The 21,012-nt window shown below is 43.6% G+C and overlaps 1 protein-coding gene and 1 long non-coding RNA gene across 2 annotated transcripts in view; both read left to right on the top strand.

The window, feature by feature from the left end:
* LOC125755857 (uncharacterized) overlaps positions 1-7,603 on the top strand; it is a 40,013-nt gene extending 32,410 nt beyond the window's left edge. Inside the window, exon 3 of the long non-coding RNA XR_007413301.1 lies at positions 6,673-7,603. This is a non-coding gene — a long non-coding RNA (uncharacterized LOC125755857). The remainder of the gene's footprint in view (positions 1-6,672) is intronic.
* Positions 7,604-12,433: 4,830 nt separating this feature from the next.
* On the top strand, positions 12,434-15,185 carry LOC112643478 (collagen alpha-1(I) chain-like). Its single transcript, XM_049096402.1, has 2 exons — positions 12,434-13,542; positions 13,574-15,185. The coding sequence occupies exons 1-2, from the start codon at positions 12,434-12,436 to the stop codon at positions 15,183-15,185; spliced, it is 2,721 nt and encodes a 906-aa protein (XP_048952359.1).
* The last annotated feature ends 5,827 nt before the right edge of the window (positions 15,186-21,012 follow it).

Raw genomic sequence — 21,012 nt, 5'->3', positions numbered from 1 at the left:
GTTTCCCATTCATTTCAGATCCATTCACAGTTTTTGGCAGGCTTTGCATACCTGCTCCACAAATGGATGTTTTTCAGCTCTTTTACCTCCTCCAGTAGTAGAGTGCCATTGTTTCTTACTTGATTCAAGACAACTAGTAGTGGCAGGGGAGGGGTCCTCTGTTTTTCTTCTCAAGTCATAGTCTTAATAAGGTTTTGTGTTCCTAGCCTAAGAGGTGAGCTTTCTTAATATGCCACACCTTCCCCTCTATGCTAGCTGAACTTTACTTTGTGTCTTTGAAGAGTTGGGTACAACACATTATTCACTTTTCCCTTAGTGCAGCAGACCTCTGCTTTGGGTCAGCTTAAGATCCTGAGTGTATCTGCATTTCCTGTTTTTACCTTAGTGACAGGTGGTTTTTGTTTAGGTTCAGTGCAGGGTGGAGAGTGTGGGTTTTCTACCTGTCTCACAGCAGCTGAAATCATTTTCATGGGATTTCTGGTAGGAGTGCTTTCTCCCTTTTCCAAACACCACTGGAATTTATTTCTAGTTCTTTCCCAGGGGCCACCAGCATTTTTTCTGGCGTGGGAAAGAGGAAGTCAGTGTGGAGTTCTTACTTTGTACGATGAGTCAAGTCGAGAACAGTCCTAGGTTTGTACTTGTTACCCATGTTACAGCTGATTATATATCTCTGTACCTGCCCACAACAATGCAACTCTCCCAGGTCTCCTGCACTGCCCCTATCTTTCTTGTGAGTAACTAGCAGAGTCTTAAATTGCTAGTGAGTGTTGATAGACTCTTTTTGTGTCTTTGCCCCCTAAGGATTCTAAATTGTGATGGTAGCCTATAAGTAAGCCTTTAAGATTCCTTCTTTCGTGGTTGCTATTTCTTCCTCCCATGCTCTGCCAAGATCAAAATAATTTGTGATTCCCAATTTTCCTTGGAAGAGCTTGTTAAACTTTGGAATTATGAAGTTTGGGTTGTTTTGAAATGTTGGCACTCTGATAGGTTCCAGTAAGATAATATTATATAGATTGTCTGGCTTTTCTTCATAGTTACGTTGGTAGTAATATTCCTTTATTTACATCCCAAGTGGAAGAACTGTTTGTCTTTTTCTCTTTTGTATTTAGAACTCTTATTATAGGGAACATTACAAATATCAAAGGATCTTTAAAAAATTTACTTAATTTGCAAATGCCTCTAGAAACACCATGGAATCTTGGTCTTGATGAGCATTCCATTTTAGAAATATTCATTTGGTTGGTGTGCCAGGGTGACTCAGGTAAGTGTCCGACTCTTGATTTCAACTCAGGTCATGATCTTAAGGTTGTGAGATTGAAGTCCTCTGTTGGGCTCTGCGCTGTGGAGCCTGCTTAAGATTCTTTCTTCCTCTGCTCCTCCCCTCTCTGCCCCCACTGTGCATGCTTGCTCGCTCTCTCTTCTAAATATATATACTCTAAATATATATAATATATATATATATATATATATATATATATATATATATATATATATATATTCAAATTCCAGTTACCTCCAACCATGGCCCTAGAATACAAACATAATATAAAACATTCCTGGTAGCCACCTGGAACTCTTGCAAGGCCTCAGACTTGGATACCATCAATTTTTTTCCCCTTTCAGGACCATCACGTTCAGCTCTTCTGCCTGAATCTTTCCTTCCCACTCTTGCTTCTTGTGCAAATTCCCACATCTTCCTCAGCTCACAGTTTAAATTCCACTACTTCAAAAATGCCTTCCCTAATTTCTAATATAAGTGAGGCCCCTTCCTCCCCATTATAGTCTTATATAATACTTTATAGATTTCCTTCTCAACACTTAACCAGTTGGCAATTTATAGACACATTTAACTATTCATTTGATGAATTTTTCCCTCACTGTTAAGTCCATTGGGTTAGAGACCCTGTCTTACTGTTCACAGTTGTTCACTAGGCTGTTGATACAGTTTAATTAGTACTTTGCACTTCACCTAATGTTTACAGCTGCTAGAAATTTGTTGAATGAATGAAATTCTTATGAAGTAGAGTCAGAAGGGAGAGATGCAATAATAGAGAAATAGAAATGCAGGACAGACTTCCAAGTAAATTTGGGCATAGAAAACAGTGAAGGCCACTGCTCAGAAATGGAATCCAAAGCCAAGGCCAAACTAGGCTCTGTTTAAGTCTGTCCTTTAAACTAATAGACCACTCTCCGAGGGTGAGCAGGCGGGTGAGATGAATATTTGCTTTGAGTTTATTCTTCCATGTGAGCTTAATGAAATAAATGCCTGCATAAATTTCAAATGGGGTGATTAAACATGAAAGCTTCGGGTGCATACCTGACTCAAAGAGCTCTGTGATCTGCTTAGAGAGAAATATAGAAAATTGAACACTAATAGTCTTTATATAATAGGCATCTAGGATTTCCATGCAGTGTTTCATAGAAATCATCTCACTCCAAATTATTGAAGAAAGAACAGATTGCTTAGTAAGTAATGTTGGAAAAACTTGTCTTTATGGAATAATAAATTGAATTTCTACTTAATACTACAAAGTTGAATTTCAGGTATATTAACCCTGCAAAGTTGATAGATTCTAATATAGGAGACTATTTTTGTGACTTAAGATGGAGGAAAGACCTTATAGAGAAAACTTGAGAAGCACAAATCATGAGGTTGAAAAATGGATTAATTTGATTAAATAAAATTTAAAGATTTATTTTTAATTATGGGCATTATGAACAAAATTGTCAGATACAAAAATGGGAAAATTATTTGCAATGTCTAAAACTGACAAGACAAATACCTAAAACACAAGGAACTTAACCACAATGAAATAGAGGCAAAGGTAAGAATAAGGTACTCACAGAAAAAGTACTACAAAAGTTATCAGACATCTAAAGAGATGTTCAGTCTCATAGGCATTTAGAGAAATGCAGTTGAAACAACAGTGAAACATATTACCATCAGGTTGGCTGTGAATACTGCAAATTTAGGAATACATGAATCCTTCTGCGTTATTAGTGGGACTGTAAGATTTGAATCAGTCAGCTCTTCTGAGTTCCACATGAGAATACTTACTCAGATAAATGTGTATGAGACCTATAATCTAAAAATTCTACTCCTGGGGGTATACCACAGAAATATTTTTACAAAAGTTTTTGGTGGGTTGTATATATATGAGGGTTTGTGGTTATGGGGAGTTGGAGGCACATACCTGGAAGAATGGAGAAATGAAACATGGTGGACACACACTATGGGCTGGGACACAGCACTTAGAAGCAACAGCCCAGCCTGTACCTAGCAACATGGATAGATTTTATGAAACAATATCATATAAAAATAACAATAATCTTAATAATAATAGATAGCACTTACATCGTATTTACTACCTGCCAGTTACTGTTCTTAAATCATAATAACCCTGTGATCTAGTATTGTTACCACATTTTACAGATGAAGAAATTGAAGTACATAATGCCACACAGTTAAGTGTATGTGCTGGAATTTGAATGTCAGCAGTCGCTGATTCTTGCTCTCAGGCAGTTATTATATGCCTAAGAACTACAATGAAAGCTATAGAACAATACTATTAATGGAATAAAAAATACATATACACCAAACTACAATACAATTTTTATAGCATACATTAATATTTAAAGGATTTCAAAATACACGAGAATGGAAATAAAATAAAATAAATAAATATATCAAGAGAGGGTTCTTCTACAATCTGGTGATGAAAATGTGCTTTAGATGGAGGAGTAGGATTAATTTAGTAATAAACATAACTTATAAAGATTTTTTAGTTAAGCTTGGTTTTTCAAGCATTAATATAAAGAGGGACCAAGAGACAGCTCCAGCAAGAGCCCTGAAACCAACAGTAGCAGGTATGATGGGCAGATGCTAATAAGTAAGGACAATATAAGACACAAAGTGAAAAATCAAAAAGTAGAAGCAGCAGCAAAATGATAACAAATTTTTTTAGTCACTTTGGTGAGAAGGATTTGTACTTTTTGTTGGTATTGTTTAATATATAGTAACAAGGAGTTCACAGATGAGGACTTAAACAATTTACCTTAGAAGTCAGTCTTATAATTTGGTATTTAAGAAGCACCAAGAGCAGGATTTCTTATTTTTTTCTGTACCTAATTTTTAGCCTTTTTACGTAAATCATGTTCTCATTCAACAGCCATAAACTTAATTCAAATAAAGAATTGTTCTGTGTTAAATTCTTACTGTATGCCTGATAAAAACATGAGTTTTGATATGAGAAAAAAAATCAAGTGACCAGATAATGGGAAATCGAAAACAAGACTTACGGAAAAAAAATGAAGTAAATTGTTAGATCTTTGTCATTCTACATTTTTGTGTACACAAATGCAAAGCAACTGGAGATTATGTAGTGGGGACGATCTGTGTCAGACTTGGAAGAGTAAAATGCAAAGGCAAATGGGGATGCTGGAAAGAGATGGTCACCTGTTTCTTGCTTGGAGGTGCAAGTGGTTGTTGTGACTCTTAACGCAGAGATAGGTTATTAGATTGAACTCACGGAGCAGCAAGAAACCAATTTATAAGGAAGACAGCTGTCTCCAACTTTTTTCTTATTAGTCACTCCAATCACTATTTGCTTTCTTCAGGAAGAACTGAGGATCTCTCTCTTGGAAACTGCTTTGTTCCATTTTCAGATAAGTTAAAAATTTTGGTTTGGTAAAATTAAAAAAAATCCTCACCCAACAAGTGACATAAAAGAATAAAGGAACCCTACGATGTCCTCTGATTATAAAACTCACTCATTATTTCTAATATTGGTGCTGCATGGTAGATGGTCTGAGGAGGCTCTGTAATCTACAGTGGAAATGAATAGGAGATACGCTGCTCCTTACATACTCTAGTTCTCAGTGTACTTGTTCAATAGCTGTTTGTAGTATACAATCTATACTCCTCTGCTTCAGTGCCTCCCTCACAATTTCTCCCTCCTATAGTGATTCCTTCCTATCTCTATCTTTAAAAATGTATCCATTCCTTTGAAGATGTTTCCAGATCCCACCACCTCAATTGAACATTTCTAAATCTAGTCAACCCAAATTAAGCCTTACTATCTGTGAGTTTCCATTCTGTGTTTTAATTCTGGTCTGTCACCTGTCATTTCTACCTAGGATTCTATTAATTCATGTGTATGTTTTTGCTTTCCTTTCCTGTCCTGTTCATCTTTGCTTTTCTATTTATTTATTTATTTATTTATTTATTTATTTATTTATTTATTTATTTATTTATTTATTTATGATAGTCACAGAGAGAGAGAGGCAGAGACACAGGCAGAGGGAGAAGCAGGCTCCATGCACCGGGTGCCCGACGTGGGATTCGATCCCGGGTCTCCAGGATCACACCCTGGGCCAAAGGCAGGCGCCAAACCGCTGCGCCACCCAGGGATCCCTTGCTTTTCTCATAGTGAATGTTCACACATGATATATTCTCAAGTGAATATATAATTAGAGTTTTTGAAACACAGTGAATTCAAGTTTTTAGCAAGATAAATCAGGTAATCCTATATAGGATGAAGTAGGGGCTAGAGTATTAAGGAGTTAGGAAAAAATATTCACAACAAATTGTGATATCCAGGCATGGGACGATCAAGGATCTGGAAGGGCAGTGACTATTTATAGGCAAGGAAGTGGTGATTCACAGGGAGATTCTGGAGAGAAAATGATAGATTGTTATGAATAATGATGATGATGATATTAGCAATGAAGATGATAGTTTATATTTGTATAGCAGTTTACATAGATTATTCCAGAGTAATGTATGCAGATCTCACTCATGAGAATCAAGTGGAGTGATGTGATAAATAATCATGTGTTAAAGTGGTGGAATGCATGGAAATCTTGTGGGTTTTTTTTTTTTTTTTTGAAAGCCTTGTTAGCTTCAAAGTTGGAAAAAGATGTATAGCACAGAATGTGTCGGCAGCTAGAAATCAGGTTAATTATTGCAGTTTACAAATTGCTGCATTTCTCCTGCTCATCAGAAGATTTATCCAAGGAATAGTCCAAGAAATCCATTATAAGTACCTCATAATGAATTCCAAATTCCAGTGTTAATTTTAGCAAACATTTATTTAACTCCTATGTATTTATTGGGGGCTGAATTACTCCTCCAGGGGGATAGAGACAGAACAATGGAAGTTTCTTCTTCCTGGGGAGACACTGGCTTCCAAGCTTGTTGTATTTTGGGGCAAAAGCTAAAATGAATGCCTTTGCCTTTTGAGGACAAGGGCCATAGGAGATTTTTAAAGGATGCCACTGGGTCACTTGTATTTGTACCATAGGAATGAGAGTTGTAAAAGAACTGATTGCAGAAACCTCAGGGACCAGAGTACTTTCTTCATTATTATAGGGTTATATATATCTTGGAGTGTGTTGGTGAATATCTTACTATTCTTTTAAGCAAATTGATTGGAATACAAAGCACCAGGTGCTTAACTGGTATCTACTGAAGTATTTCCCATTATCAGCTAAAAGATAAAGAGGATTAATGTGTACATACATTGGACTATACTAATTCAATTTTTGTTTTTGTTTCCCTCAATTTGTGCTTGTAGAAAGGGCTTGAACTTTGTCTTGTTAGGGACAGAGAGGAATTATATTGTTTTGAGACGCAAATTGGTGCTATCCCCACAGTTCTGTTTTCCTCTGTAGGACCATCAGAGATACTGGGATAAAAGAAAGAAGATCAGTTGTATAGTTGGCTCCTGGGTGAGGAATAAAGTCTCCAAATCCTGTTTTACAGTGGGAATGGAAGATGACCATTTGGTGTGGACATGAAAGAGTACCATGAAGTTCCAGTCCAGTGTGAAGAGGGAGGCAGAGTGGCTAACCTCTGTAAGCAGAGTGTCTTTTAGAAGTTCTAGGCCAGTCCCTTGGTTCAAGTGAGGTTGACTGCGTAGAAGCAGGATCACAACAAATGTAAACCTGATGTGAATAAGCCGAAGGTAGTCTCGTTGATCGTGTCAAATCAGGAAGGGAAGGAAACTAAGCTGGGATTTATGAAGCACTTTATCACCTCCTGTGAATGAGGCTACCAGGATGTATAAATGGGAATGGCTTTGGATACAGGGTGCATTCGGTGGCAAAAATTGTGGAATAATTAATTTAATAATAAGATAAGTGAATTGCAGCTAGTGAAAAAGGAAGAGAAGATTTTTGTCGGGTTAGTTCATACCTAGGTTGATAATCAGATTGGAAGGGTGCTGTCCTTTGAGGTAAGATTTCCGAATGTCTCTGTGAGGAGCAGCCCTTTTTACATTATAATGAGATGTCAGAAAGGTAACTGTTGAAATGGTCACTCAGACGTGAAGTAGTTCTTTTATTTTTAGAAAGTTTAGCTTTTTTTTTTTAATGGTTAAGATAGTGAATTTCACTTATTTCCAACATTATTGAGTTATTGATATATAATGCATACAAGTTTAAGGTGCAGCATGATGAATTAATACAAGTATGTATCGCAGAATTGATTACCCCAATAAACATAGTTAATATTGCCATTTCCTCACATAGATACCATTTTGTGTTTGTGTGTGGTTTTAACATTTAAGATCTACTTTCTCGGGGCACCTGGATGAGGATCCAGTTCTTGATTTCAGCTCAGGTCATGATCTCCGGGTTGTGAGATCGAGTCCTGCATTGGGTTCAATGCTCAGCAGAGTGTCTGCTTGGAATTCTCCCTCCCTTTGCCCCTCCCACTATACTTCTCTCTAAATAAGTAAATCTCTTAAAAAATAGATCTGCTTTTTTTCTTTTTTTCTATATGTTTTTATTGGAGTTCAAAGTGCCAACATATAGCATAACACAGTGCTCATCCCATCAAGTGGCCCCCTCAGTGCCCATCACCCAGTCACCCCATCCCCCTGCCCACCTCCCTTTCCACCATCCCTTGTCCCTTTCCCAGAGTTAGGAGTCTCCCATGGTCTGTCACCCTCTCTGATATATCCCCTTCATTTTCTTTCTTTTCCCCTTTGTTCCCTTTCACTATTTTTTATATTCCCCAAATGAATGAGACCATATAATGTTTGTCCTTCTCTTATTGATTTACTTCACTCAGCATAATACCCTCCAGTTCCATCCACATGTAAGCAGATGGCGGGTAATCATCTTTTCTGATGGCTGAGTAATATTCCATTGTATATATAGACCACACCTCCTTTATCCATTCTTCTGTCGATAGACACTGAGGCTCCTTCCACAGTTTGGGTATTGTGGACATTACTGCTGTGAACATTGGGGTGTAGGTGTCCTGCCGTTTCACTGCATCTGTATCTTTGGGGTAAATGCCTAGCAGTGCAATTGCTGGGTCGTATGGCAGGTCTATTTTTAACTCTTTGAGGACCCTCCACAGAGTTTTCCAGAGTGGCTGTACCAGTTCACATTCCACCAACAGTGCAAGAGGGTCCCCTTTCTCCACATCCTCTCCAACATTTGTTGTTTCCTGTCTTGTTAATTTTCCCCATTCTCACTGGTGTGAGGTGGTATCTCATTGTGGTTTTGGTTTGTATTTCCCTGATGGCCAGTGATGCGGAGCATTTTCTCATGTGCTTGTTGGCATGTCTGTGTCTTCTTCGGTGAGATTTCTGTTCATGTCTTTTGCCCATTTCATGATTGATTGTTTTTTTGCTGTTGAGTTTAATAAGTTCTTTATAGATCTTGGATACTAGGTCATTTGCAAATATCTTCTCCCATTCTGTAGGTTGTCTTTTAGTTTTGTTGACTCATTTGCAGATATCTTCTCCCATTCTGTAGGTTGTCTTTTAGTTTTGTTGACTCTTTCTTTTGCTGTGCAGAGGCTTTTGATCTTGATGAAGTCCCAGTAATTCATTTTTGCTTTTGTTTCCCTTGCCTTCATAGTTGTATCTTGCAAGAAGTTGCTGTGGCCAAGTTCAAAAAGGGTATTGCCTGTGTTCTTCTCTAGGATTTTGATGGATTCTTGTCTCACTTTTAGATATTTCATCCATTTTGAGTTTATCTTTGTATGTGGTATAAGATAATGGTCCAGTTTCATTCTTCTGCACGTGGCTGTCCAATTTTCCCGGCACCATTTATTGAAGAGACTGTCTTTTTACCAGTGGATAGTCTTTCCTGCTTTGTCACATATTAGTTGACCATAGAGTTGAGGGCCCATTTCTGGGTTCTCTATTCCATTCCATTGATGTATGTGCCTGTTTTTGTGCCAGTACCACACTGTCTTGATGATAACAGCTTTGTAGTACAACCTGAAATCTGGCATTGTGATGCCCCCAGCTCTGGTTTTCTTTTTTAATATTCCCCTGGCTATTCAGGGTCTTTCTGATTCCACACAAATCTTAAGATGATTTGTTCCAACTCTCTGAAGAAAGTCCATGATATTTGGATAGGAATTGCATTAAATGTGTAAATTGCCCTGGGTAACATTGACATTTTCACAATATTAATTCTTCCAATCCATGAGCATGGAATATTTTTCCATCTCTTTGTGCTTTCCTCAGTTTTTTTCCTAAGTGTTCTGTAGTTTTTAGTATAGATCCTTTACCTCTTTGGTTAGGTGTATTTCTACTTATCTTATGCTTTTGGGTGCAATTGTAAATGGGATTGACTCCTTAATTTCTCTTTCTTCAGTCTCATTGTTAGTGTATAGAAATGCCACTGGTTTTTGGGCGTTCATTTTGTATCCTGCTGCACTGCCGAATTGCTATATGAGTTCTAGCAATCTTGGGGTGGAGTCTCTTGGGTTTTCTATGTATAGTATCATGTCATCTGCAAAGAGGGAGGGTTTGACTTCTTCTTTGCCAATTTGAATGCCTTTTATTTCTTTTTGTTGCCTGATTGCTGAGGCTAGGACTTCCAGTACTATGTTGAACAGCAGTGGTGAGAGTGGACATCCCTGTCTTGTTCCTGATCTTAGGGTAAAGGCTCCCAGTGCTTCCCCATTAAGAATGATATTTGCTGTGGGCTTTTCGTAGGTGGCTTTTAAGATGTTGAGGAATGTTCCCTCTATCCCTACACTCTGAAGAGTTTTGATCAGGAATGGATGCTGTATTTTGTCAAATGCTTTCTCTGCATCTATTGAGCGGATCATATGGTTCTTGTTTTTTTCTCTTGTTGATATGATCAATCACATTGATTGCTTTATGAGTATTGAACCAGCCTTGCAACCTGGGGATAAATCCCACTTGGTCATGGTGAATCTTCTTAATGTACTGTTGGATCCTATTGGCTAGTATCTTGTTGAGAATTTTTGCATCCATGTTCATCAGGGATATTGGTCTATAATTCTCCTTTTTGGTGGGGTCTTTGTCTGGTTTTGGAATTAAGGTGATGCTGGCCTTATAGAATGAGTTTGGAAGTACTCCATCTCTTTCTATCTTTCCAAACAGGTTTAGTAGAATAGGTATGGTTTCTTCTTTAAACGTTTGATAGAATTCCCCTGGGAAGCCATCTAGCCCTGAACATTTGTGTCTTGGGAGGTTTTTGATGACTGCTTCAATTTCCTCCCTGGTTATTGGCCTGTTAAGGTTTTCTATTCTTCCTGTCCCAGTTTTGATAGTTTGTGGTTTTCCAGAAATGCATCCATTTCTTCTAGATTGCCTAATTTATTGACATATAGCTGCCCATCATATGTGTTTAAAGTCGTTTGTATTTCCTTGGTATTGATAGCGATCTTTCCTTTTTCATTCATGATTTTATTAATTAGAGTCTTTCTCTTTTGTTTTTAATAAGACTGGCTAATGGTTTATCTATCTTATTAATTCTTTCAAAGACCCAACTCCTGGTTTTGTTGATCTGTTCTACAGTTCTTCTGATCTCTATTTCATTGAGTTCTGCTCGAATCTTTATTAACTCTCTTCTGCTTGGTGTAGGTTTTATTTGCTGCCCTTCTCAGTTCCTTTAGGTGTGAGGTTAGCTTGTGTATTTGAGTTTTTCCCAAGTTTTTGAGGGATTCTTATATTGCGATGTATTTCCCTCTTAGGACTGCTTTTGCTGTATCCCAAAGATTTTGAATGGTTGTATCTTCATTTTCATTAGTTTCCATGAAGCTTTTTAATTCTTCTCTGATTTCTTGGTTGACCCTTCATCTTTTAACAGGATGCTCCTTAACCTCCACGTGTTTGAGTTTCTTCCAAATTTCTTCTTGTGATTGAGTTCAAGTTTCAAAGCATTATGGTCTGAAGATATGCAGGGGAGAATCCCAATCTTTTGGTATTGATTAAGGCCTGATTTGTGACCCAGTATGTGGTGTATTCTGGAGAAAGTGCACCTGAGAAGAATGTGTATTCAGTTGCATTTGGGTGTAAAGTTCTGTAAATATCTGTGAAATCCATCTGGTCCAGTGTATCATTTAAAGCTCTTGTTTCTTTGGAGATGTTGTGCTTAGAATATCTGTCATTTGCAGAGGTGCTGTGTTGAAGTCTCCCCGTCTTAGTATTATTATCTAAGTATGTCTGGTTATTGATTGATATAGTTGGCAGCTCCCACATTAGGGGCATAAATATTCATGATTGTTAGGTTCTCTTGTTGCAGCAAATGGTAGGATTTCCTTTTTTTTTATTTTTTTATTTTATTTTATTTTTTTTTATTTTTCGTCACTACCTCCCTGGGTCGGGAGTGGGTAATTTGCGCGCCTGCTGCCTTCCTTGGATGTGGTAGCCGTTTCTCAGGCTCCCTCTCCGGAATCGAACCCTGATTCCCCGTCACCCGTGGTCACCATGGTAGGCACGGCGACTACCATCGAAAGTTGATAGGGCAGACGTTCGAATGGGTCGTCGCCGCCACGGGGGGCGTGCGATCGGCCCGAGGTTATCTAGAGTCACCAAAGCCGCCGGCGCCCGCCCCCCGGCCGGGGCCGGAGGGAGGCTGACCGGATTGGTTTTGATCTGATTAATGCACGCATCCCCCCCGCGAGGGGGGTCAGCGCCCGTCGGCATGTATTAGCTCTAGAAATACCACAGTTATCCAAGTAGGAGAGGAGCGAGCGACCAAAGGAACCATAACTGATTTAATGAGCCATTCGCAGTTTCACTGTACGGGCCGTGCGTACTTACACATGCATGGCTTTAATCTTTGAGACAAGCATATGCTACTGGCAGGATCAACCAGGTAGGAGCGCGGGTGAGCCAGAGACCGCGCGGGCGCGCGCGCGCGCCTGCCCGCCCGCCCCAACCCCACCCCCCACCGGGAGGCAGGGAGGGAGAAGGGAGGGAGGGAGCGAGCGAGCGAGCGCCGCGCGGCTCGCGGCGGGTGGGCCGGACGTGCCGGGCGCGGGGGAGCGCACGCGGCAGAGGCGGTGGCGGCGGCGGCGAGCCACGCTAACCGACCGACCGACCGAGCGGCCGGTCCCGCCCCACGGACCGGGGCGCGCACACCTCGGCGGCGGCGGCCCGGGGAGACGAGGGCGCTTCACCCGCCACCCCCTCCCCTCCGGACGGCCCCGATGGCGGCGGCGGCCCGCGGGCGGGGGATGGGGACGCCCGGCGGTCGCGCCGGGGACGGCAGCGGGCCGAGCACGCGCTCACGCGGGCCGGAGGTGGGGCGCCGGGCCAGAGCCCGAACCCCTCCCCGCCACCCGGGAGACGCGCGCGGGGCCGCGGACGGCCAACGGCGAGCGGCCGCCGGGGACCCGACCCACGCCCGGGGCACGCGCGCGCCAGGGCGGGGACGCGGCCGGCGGGGGTGGGGGGCGGCGGGAGACGACGGCGGCCCCTCGTCACCACACAACGCCACCGCCGGGGGGCGGGGGCAAGCGGCGGACGCGGCGGGAAGGCCGCAGCGGGCCCGGGAAGCGCCGGGCGCCCCGGGGAGCGCGGCACCGGGTCGGCAAGACGGACGACGGACGGGGGCAGACTTTCGGGAAAGGCCGCGGACGGGAGACGCCCCGGCGGCCAGGGGCCAGCCAGGCGCCGGAGAACGGCAAGCGGGGGCGGTGGAGGAGAGGACCGCGGGCCACCGCGAGGGGCTTTCGGGAAGCCTCAGAAGGCACCTGGGAGGCCGAGGTCGGGCGCCCAGGGGCGCACGCGGGGTCCCACCGCCCGAGGCCTCCAGCGCAAGGGCGGTCCCGCGGCACCCGAGGACGCCGGCCCGGCCCCCACGGCGGGCCCCAAGCAACCTCGCGGGGCTCGGGGGCCCCAACCGCCACCGTTCACGCGACCGGTTCTCTCGAGAACGCTCTCCCGGCACACGCGCAACGACGCCCCGCCCCAACACCCCCCGCGCGCCTCCCTCCTCCCCTTCCTCGGAGGACCGAGAGCACTTCGCCCGGGGACGCCCCCCCCCCCCCCACCGAGCCACGGCGGCCAAGGGGGCGGGCAAGACACCCAACAGCGGCGAGGCCGGTTTCGGTCCACGGAGGGCGGAGTTAGGGGCGCGGCACGCGCGGCGCACCCGCGACCGTGCGGTCGGGGGACGCGGGCAGGCGGGGGGGCGGGGGGGGCGGGTCGGCGGCGACGGGGAGGAGGCGCACAGCGGGCGAGGGCCGGGAGGGCGCATGGGGAAGGGCCGGTCCCGGGAAGGGCGCGCCAACGAAGGCGCGAGCCGGGCCACCGGGTAAACGCCCACGGGATCCCACCGCCACCAGCACGAGGGCGGTCCCGCGACGCCCGGGACGCCGGCCGGCCTCAGCACCCTTGGCAGGCCTCCCCACAAACCGGGCCCCACACCGCCTGGGCCCAGGCACGCGCGACCCCCGCCGCGGGGGGCCCGTCCGAACCTCCGTCCGTCCATCCGCCCGTCCGTCCATCCGTCCGGTCCAACCCGGAGTCACGACCCGGGCAGGCGCCCCCAGGCGGGAGCTGGCCCGACCCACGCGCGCCCGCCGAGCCACCGCCGGCGGCGACTCGGCTCGGGAGCGGGCGGCGGCCCAGACAGCCAGCCAGCCAGCCGCTCGCGCGGCACACACACGGGGTGAGTGGCGTGGGGGGGGCGGGCCGCCCCAACCCCCCGGCCGCGCGCACACTCGCACACGCACGCGGGCAACACACCCCACACCGGACGCCGGCCCGGCCCGGCGGGATCCTCCCCCGTCTCGGAGGAGGGAGGCGCAGGCCGCGGTAGGTAGGCAAAGAGCGGCGCTCTGCCCAAACACGTCGCGACGGGAGTCCAACCCCGCGTCGCTGGCCACACTACACGCGCAGAGGAGGGGCAGCGGCTGGGGGCTCCGGTACCCCAAGGCACCCTCTCGGATCGCTAGAGAAGGCTTTGTCACCGAGGGCGCATCGCCCCCACCCGTTCGTCCTCCCAAACGGGCCCCACCAGGCGGCGCTCCGGGGCCGACAGGGCTCGCGGGGCGGGGGACGGGTCTCCGGCAAGGGACAGGCACAGGGCAACCCCGAGCGCTCGCGGCCGGTGCCCCCTCGAGGACGCCACCTCCGCCTCGCCCGCGCACGGCGTGGTCACGTCACCGCCCAGAGGAGAGAGCTCCCCGCCTCCCGCGAGGCGGGCGAGAGAGAGGGACGGAGACGGGGACACGACCCGTGCCGGGAGAGAGGGGCAGCCCCTCGGGCTGGCCAAGCGCCGCGGCGCTGGCCCGGCCCGCCGCGGGCTCTCACGCGCCCCGCCAAGTCCTCCGAGTCACACCGCCCCACACCACCCACCCCCCGCCGGCGCGGCGAGGGGGGAGGAGGGGAGAGGGGAAAGGAAGACGAGGCGCCCGCGCCCCTGCCAGGGGCACGGGTGCGCCTCCCTTGCCGACTTCTTCCACCACCCGCTCCTCGGACACGCCGACGACGGCGGCGGCAGCCCGAGGGGAGTCGCCGGGGAAGGAAACGACGCCACCGCTCGGCCTCAGGCACCTGAGGCGACCTGGAGCGCTCCAGGGGCACCACGGAGGGCCGGGCGCAACGCGCTCAAGCGCGCCCAGGCCGGGCGGTGAGCAGCGCGGCGTCGGGCCGGCCCTCCCCGCGGAGGAGGGGAGGGCCGCTCGCCACGGACCCAGGCCTTCGGGAAAGGCCGGCGAGAGTGTCCGCCGCGTCCGAGGACCCCCGTCCCGCCAGCGCCGCGAGGCAAGAAGGCGGGAGGGCGGGGTCGGGCCGGAGTCCGCACCACCCCCAACCCCGGCGCGCCCCCGCGCACCCGCCACGACGGCCGGACGGCCGGGCGCGGAGGAGCCGGGGAGGGAGGGGCCCGCGGGCAGAACGAGAAGAGCGGTCGCATCCGCCGTGGACGCCCGTCCCTCGTCTGACGCGGCTTAGGCCCGGCCCAGGAGAGCACGAGATCACCACATCGATCGATCGGTCCTTTTTTTTTTTAAATTGCTGAATAATGTTCCACTGTGAACGTATACCTTATTTTTTTTTAAATTTTTATTTATTTATGATATTCACAGAGAGAGAGAGAGAGAGGGGCAGAGACATAGGCAGAGGGAGAAGCAGGCTCCATGCACCGGGAGCCCGACGTGGGATTCGATCGCGCCCTGGGCCAAAGGCAGGCGCCAAACTGCTGCGCCACCCAGGAATCCCCGTATACCTTATTTTAAAAATCTATTCATCATTGTTAGGTTCTTAGGGTAGTTTCTGTGTTTTGGCTATTATGAATAATGCCGCAGTGAACATGGGGGTGTATATACCTTTTTGAGATGATTTTATTTCCTTTGGATATATATTGAGAAGTAGGATTGGTAGATTATTTCATTTTTAATTTTTTGAGAAACCTCCATACAAGTTTCCATAGTGTCCGCACCAATTTACATTCCCAGCCATAGTGCATGAGGGTTTTTTTTTCCATAACCTGATCAACACTTGTTAGTTCTTTTCATTTTGATAATAGTCATTCTAAAATGTATGAGATCTTTCATTATGGTTTTGATATGCATTTTCCTCATGATTAATGGTAAAGAGCATCTTTTCATGTACCTGTTGGTCATTTGTGTATCTTTGGAAAAATGCTCAAATATTTTGCCCATTTTAGTCAGATTCTTTTTGCCATTAAGTTTCTTAGGTATTTTAGATAATTGATTTCCAAGTATTTTCTCCCATTGCCTAGGTTGTTTCTTCATTTTGCTGTTTGCTCTTTTGCTGTGTAGAAGGTTTTTAGTTTGATGTATTTCTGTTCGTTTTTGCTTTTGTTGCTTGTGCTTTTGGTGTCATATCATTGAAAAAAATGTTGCTTGGACTAATGTCAAGGAGTTTTCTACCTGTTTGCTTCTAGTATTTTTACAATTTTAAGTCTTACGTTTAAGTCTTTAATCCACCTCAAGTTGATTTTTGTGATTGATGTAAATTGGGGTCCAATTTTACTCTTTTGCTTGTGATTATTTAGTTTTTCCAACACCATTTCTTAAAGAGATTGTCTTTTCCTGTTTGAGTATTCTTGACACTTACCAAGTATCAGTTGACTATTTATGGGAGTTTATTTCTGAACTTTTGATTTTGTTCATTGGTCCATATGTCTTTTTTGTGACAGTATCATACTCTTTTGATTACTATAGGTTTATAATAATGTTTGAATTAGAAAGTGTGATGTCTCCAGTTCCCTTCACTTTTCTTGGGATTGTTTTGGCTGTTTAGGATCTTTTGAGGTTCCAGAAAAATTTTAGGACTTTTTTTTGTTGTTGTTTCTGTGAAAAATGCCATTGGAATTTTAATAGGGATTGCATTGAATCTGTAGATGACTTTGGGTAGAATGGACATTTTAACAATATTCTTTCTTCTAATCCATGAACACAGGATATTTTTCCATTTATTTGTGTCTTTAATTTCTTTTATCACATCTTGTACAGTGTACAGATCTTTCATCCCCTTGGTTAAATCTATTCCTTTTTTTTTTTTTTTTTTTTTTTTTTTTTTTAAAGATTTTATTTATTTATTCATGATAGTCACAGAGAGAGAGAGAGAGAGAGGCAGAGACACAGGCAGAGGGAGAAGCAGGCTCCATGCACCGGGAGCCCGACGTGGGATCCGATCCCGGGTCTCCAGGATCGCGCCCTGGGCCAAAGGCAGGCGCCAAACCGCTGCGCCACCCAGGGATCCCGGTTAAATCTATTCCTAAATAATGTAGTATTTTTGATGCTATTATAAATAGGATTTTTAAAATTTCTTTTTAAAATAGTTTATTGTTGGTATATAGAAATGCCACTGATTTCTGTATGATTTTTTTTTGTATGATTATTTTGTAAAAGCAGAGCTCTACTGTGTATTTACAGAAGTAGGTGCCTCTTTTAGTTCTTTACAGACTGGCTTCAGGTGGCACATCCCCTCATTAGTCAGCCCATCCAGAGATTCTAGGTGGTCTGTCTTGTGTCTGAGGCAGGGCTTGCTGCTGCAGTTTTTTGGATTTTGGTGGGCAAGTCTTATGCTTGAATCTGAGGTGGGTGGACCTGGATCCTTGATCCAGAGGGTGTAACCAGGTGTTGGAGACTATTGTAGTGAGTGTTGTGTCTGGGTTCAAAGGAGGCCACCTGGGTGTTAGGGTAAACTCGGAGCCATAGTGCTAGCCTGCACATTTGGTCTGTGGGGGTCAGTCTGGTGCTTGAGCAGGCCAGAAGCATGCGTCTAAAAGAGCTGGTCTGTAGTCTAGATCTGTGGGACCATTCTGATACTTAGGTAAACCAGGGGATTGGGACTGTGGAGCCAGCCTGTTGCTGGAGTGGATTGGTTTTGGAGGTATGTGGTAAAGTCCGTTTTACCTCACGCAACTTTTTCCAGAGGGAGGGTTTCTGGGGGAGAAGTCTTGGGAGTAATATGAATCTCTTTCCTACTTTCCTTTTTTATTTCTCTGCTTCACTGAGGTACTATAATCCCTCACCTAAAATCCTTAGCTTTTGTTAAGGTATTCTTATGGGTGGATAGTTGTTCAAATTGATGTTTTTTGTAGGGGAGGGGAAAAACCAATGTTAGAAATTCTTGTACTGACATTTTGCTAATGCCATTCCCTGAAATATTTTGTTACTAGGAAGAAAACACATTGCATTTATTTATTACTCATGGTGTAACTTTTAGGAAAAATGGTACATAGGTGAGGGAAGAACCTATTTTCCCTAGGATTATTATCATGATTCACATTCACAAAACCAGAGGAAAAGTAAACGTTCAAAGATTTGTGTGATACTGACTGATTGTGTGATTGTTAGCAAAGGGCCTCTGGCAAACTGATAGGGGGCTCAGAGATATTTGATATCAATGATGATTCTGGGTCCTTTAAAATTTGTGTATCCCTTATAACCCCCTATTGGATTTTTATAGTTTGCTGACTAATGCAGTATGTGAGACCAATATTTTCCACATATTTATTTTAGTCCTTCTGTTTCTGACAACCATGACCTTAAGGGCTACCCCAAATGAAGTTTTATATTTAGAAAAGAAAATAATAGAAAATATTGAGCAAAATGGAAATAATACCAGAGATGGTGTAATTGAGTTTTTCTTGAGAAAGAGGACAGAAATTAAGGAAACATCTAAAATTAAAACATAAAATCTATTTCCAAAACTGCAACTGAACTTTGTATTGACTTTTCTAATAACAGAATTGTGGAAACTCCACATGTAGTGATTAGGGAAATCTAAAGATTGGTATCAGGCAAAGCTACAGTTTCAATAAATGATTATATTGACAGTGTACTTAATTTATTTTTTAAAAGATTTTATTTATTTGAGAGAGAGAACACATAAAGGGGGAAGGGGTAGAGGGAGTGTGATGTGGAACTCAAACCCAGGATCCTGGGATCATGATCTGAGCCTAATGGACTGAGCCATGCAGGTACCCAACCGTGTGCTTAATTTAAAGGAGATGAAACTGCATGATTTGCAGGACTTAATGGACTGAGCCATGCAGGTACCCAACCGTGTGCTTAATTTAAAGGAGATGAAACTGCATGATTTGCAGGATGATCTTTATCTAGAAATAATTTTTAGGGCATTATCATTTATTTTATTTTAATATTTATTATATATTAAAAGAAACAGGAGCTTTTAAAGTAAATAAGAATCTATCTGTTGGACAGAAAAAAATCAGAGAGACTAACATTTATTGTATGTTAACCATACAATATACACTAACCATTGTATTAATATACCTACATACTGCCTTGTTTCAGTTTCATAGAATCCCTAAGAATTCTAATTCTTGACTATTCTAGAGATGAGGAAGCTAAGGTATAGACAGGGTGATATATTGCTCAGATAAAAAATTCCACTTTTTTTTAAGTCTTGAAAATGACAACAGAATGACAATAACCCAATATAGAAAGAATTATGGACTTTAAAACCTCATCAGTTTATAATTATAATAATAAAATTTAGGCAAGAATAATTGATAGATCCTGGAGGTGGAAAATTTTAACAAGGAACATATCTTTATATAGTACCAAAGTATCTTCCAACAAATAATTTACTCATAAAGAAAGAAAAACAGTAACTATGTAGTAGAGAAAACAGAAAGACAAGAAGTCATCAAAATCAATATCCCTAGTTAGGAGCAATGGGTATCATGTGCCTCTGTATGTGATGCTCTAAGAAGGACATGACATTATTTACGTCTAGCCAAGTTGCATAATATAAATAAAATCATGAAAAAAATTCAGAAAACTCACATTGAGAGATCTAGAAAGTAATTGGCCTACTCTTCAGAATTGTCAGTGTCATGAAATACAAAGAACAAATAAAACAAAAAGGGTCATCTAACTAAATATAACATCTGATACTGGACTGGCACCTGTACCAGAAGAAAGAAAATGCTATAAACATCTGGGGCAATTGAAGTAATATGACTGTAGATTACATGAAAATATATCAGTGTTAGATTTTCTAAAATTGCTAAATTCTTTGGGGTAACATAAGAAGTTATTATTGTTTTTAGGAGTACACCTTAAAGCAGTAAAAGATAAAAGAACTAGATGTATGGAACCTATTCTCATAGTACAAAAAATACGATAAGGCAAATTCTGCAAAATACTGGAATTTGGTGAATCTTGAGTATAAAATTTTGGAGTTCTTTGTACTGTGCTTGCAAGTTTTCTATATCTAAAGTAATTTCTAAAAAACTATAAAGGAGTAGTCCAAAATGGAGGCGTAAGATCCTGAACTGCCCTCCTCCCACAGATAGAACAGATCTACATGTACACATGGAAAAGTTCTCTGAGAAAGACCTGAAATCTAGCTGGAAGCTTCTTAGCAAGAAAGGATAAAAGGGCTACACTGAGATAAATAAGAGAGGCAGAGTAGCAGTCTTACCAAAACCCTACTCCCAGCTGCTCTCTCTATGCCTCACTAAAGCCAGTGGTACACAAAGTCCACACAGGAGACTCCCCTTGATTATTTCTTCCAGTGGCCAGGAGGGTTTGCATTCTGGGTTGCATGGGACTGAAACAGCTGGAGATATTTCTTGGCAAGCTGTCGCCACAGGGCACTGTGTTGACAGCAAATTCAAACACACTCTGAGTCTTCATGTGAAAAAGGCCTATTTAATTGTCCTGGAGCTTCAGGCTGAGGGATAAACTCCAGATTTGACATACATTATTTAGAGGATATGGAGATTCTCCCAGGACATATAAACCAAAGAAGCCATTTTTATGCTCTTCCTTGGTCTTTTAACAGTTCATCAGTACCTTCCAGAAAGGAGTTTATATCAAACAAAATAGACTTTAAAACAAAGTCTGAAATAGAAGCCCAAAATTAGTAGAAAGAAAGAAATAGTAAAGATCAGAATGGAAATAAATAAAATAGACATTAAAATGGGAATAGAAAAAAAATCAAACTAAGAGCTGATCCTTTGAAAGGTAAATGACGTTGATAAATATTTAACTGGATTGACCAAGAAAAAAAAAAGAGTACTCAAATAAAATAATAAATTAAAGATGAGGAAAAATACAAAGGATCATAAGAAACTATTATGACCTGTTATATGCTAACAAATTGGAAAACGAGAAGAAACATAAATTCCTAGAAACATACAATCTTCTAAGACTAAATCATTAAGAAGTAGAAAAACTGAATAGACCAATTACTAGTAAGGAGATTGAATAAGTAATCAAAAACCTCCCAACAAATAGAAGTCCAGGACCAGATGCCTTTACTGGTGAATTCT

The sequence above is a fragment of the Canis lupus genome, chromosome 1 (assembly GCF_003254725.2).
Source record: "Canis lupus dingo isolate Sandy chromosome 1, ASM325472v2, whole genome shotgun sequence".
NCBI lineage: Eukaryota > Metazoa > Chordata > Mammalia > Carnivora > Canidae > Canis > Canis lupus.
The sequence above is the reverse complement of the archived record's forward strand: the minus strand, read 5'-3'. Positions and strand labels throughout refer to the sequence as shown.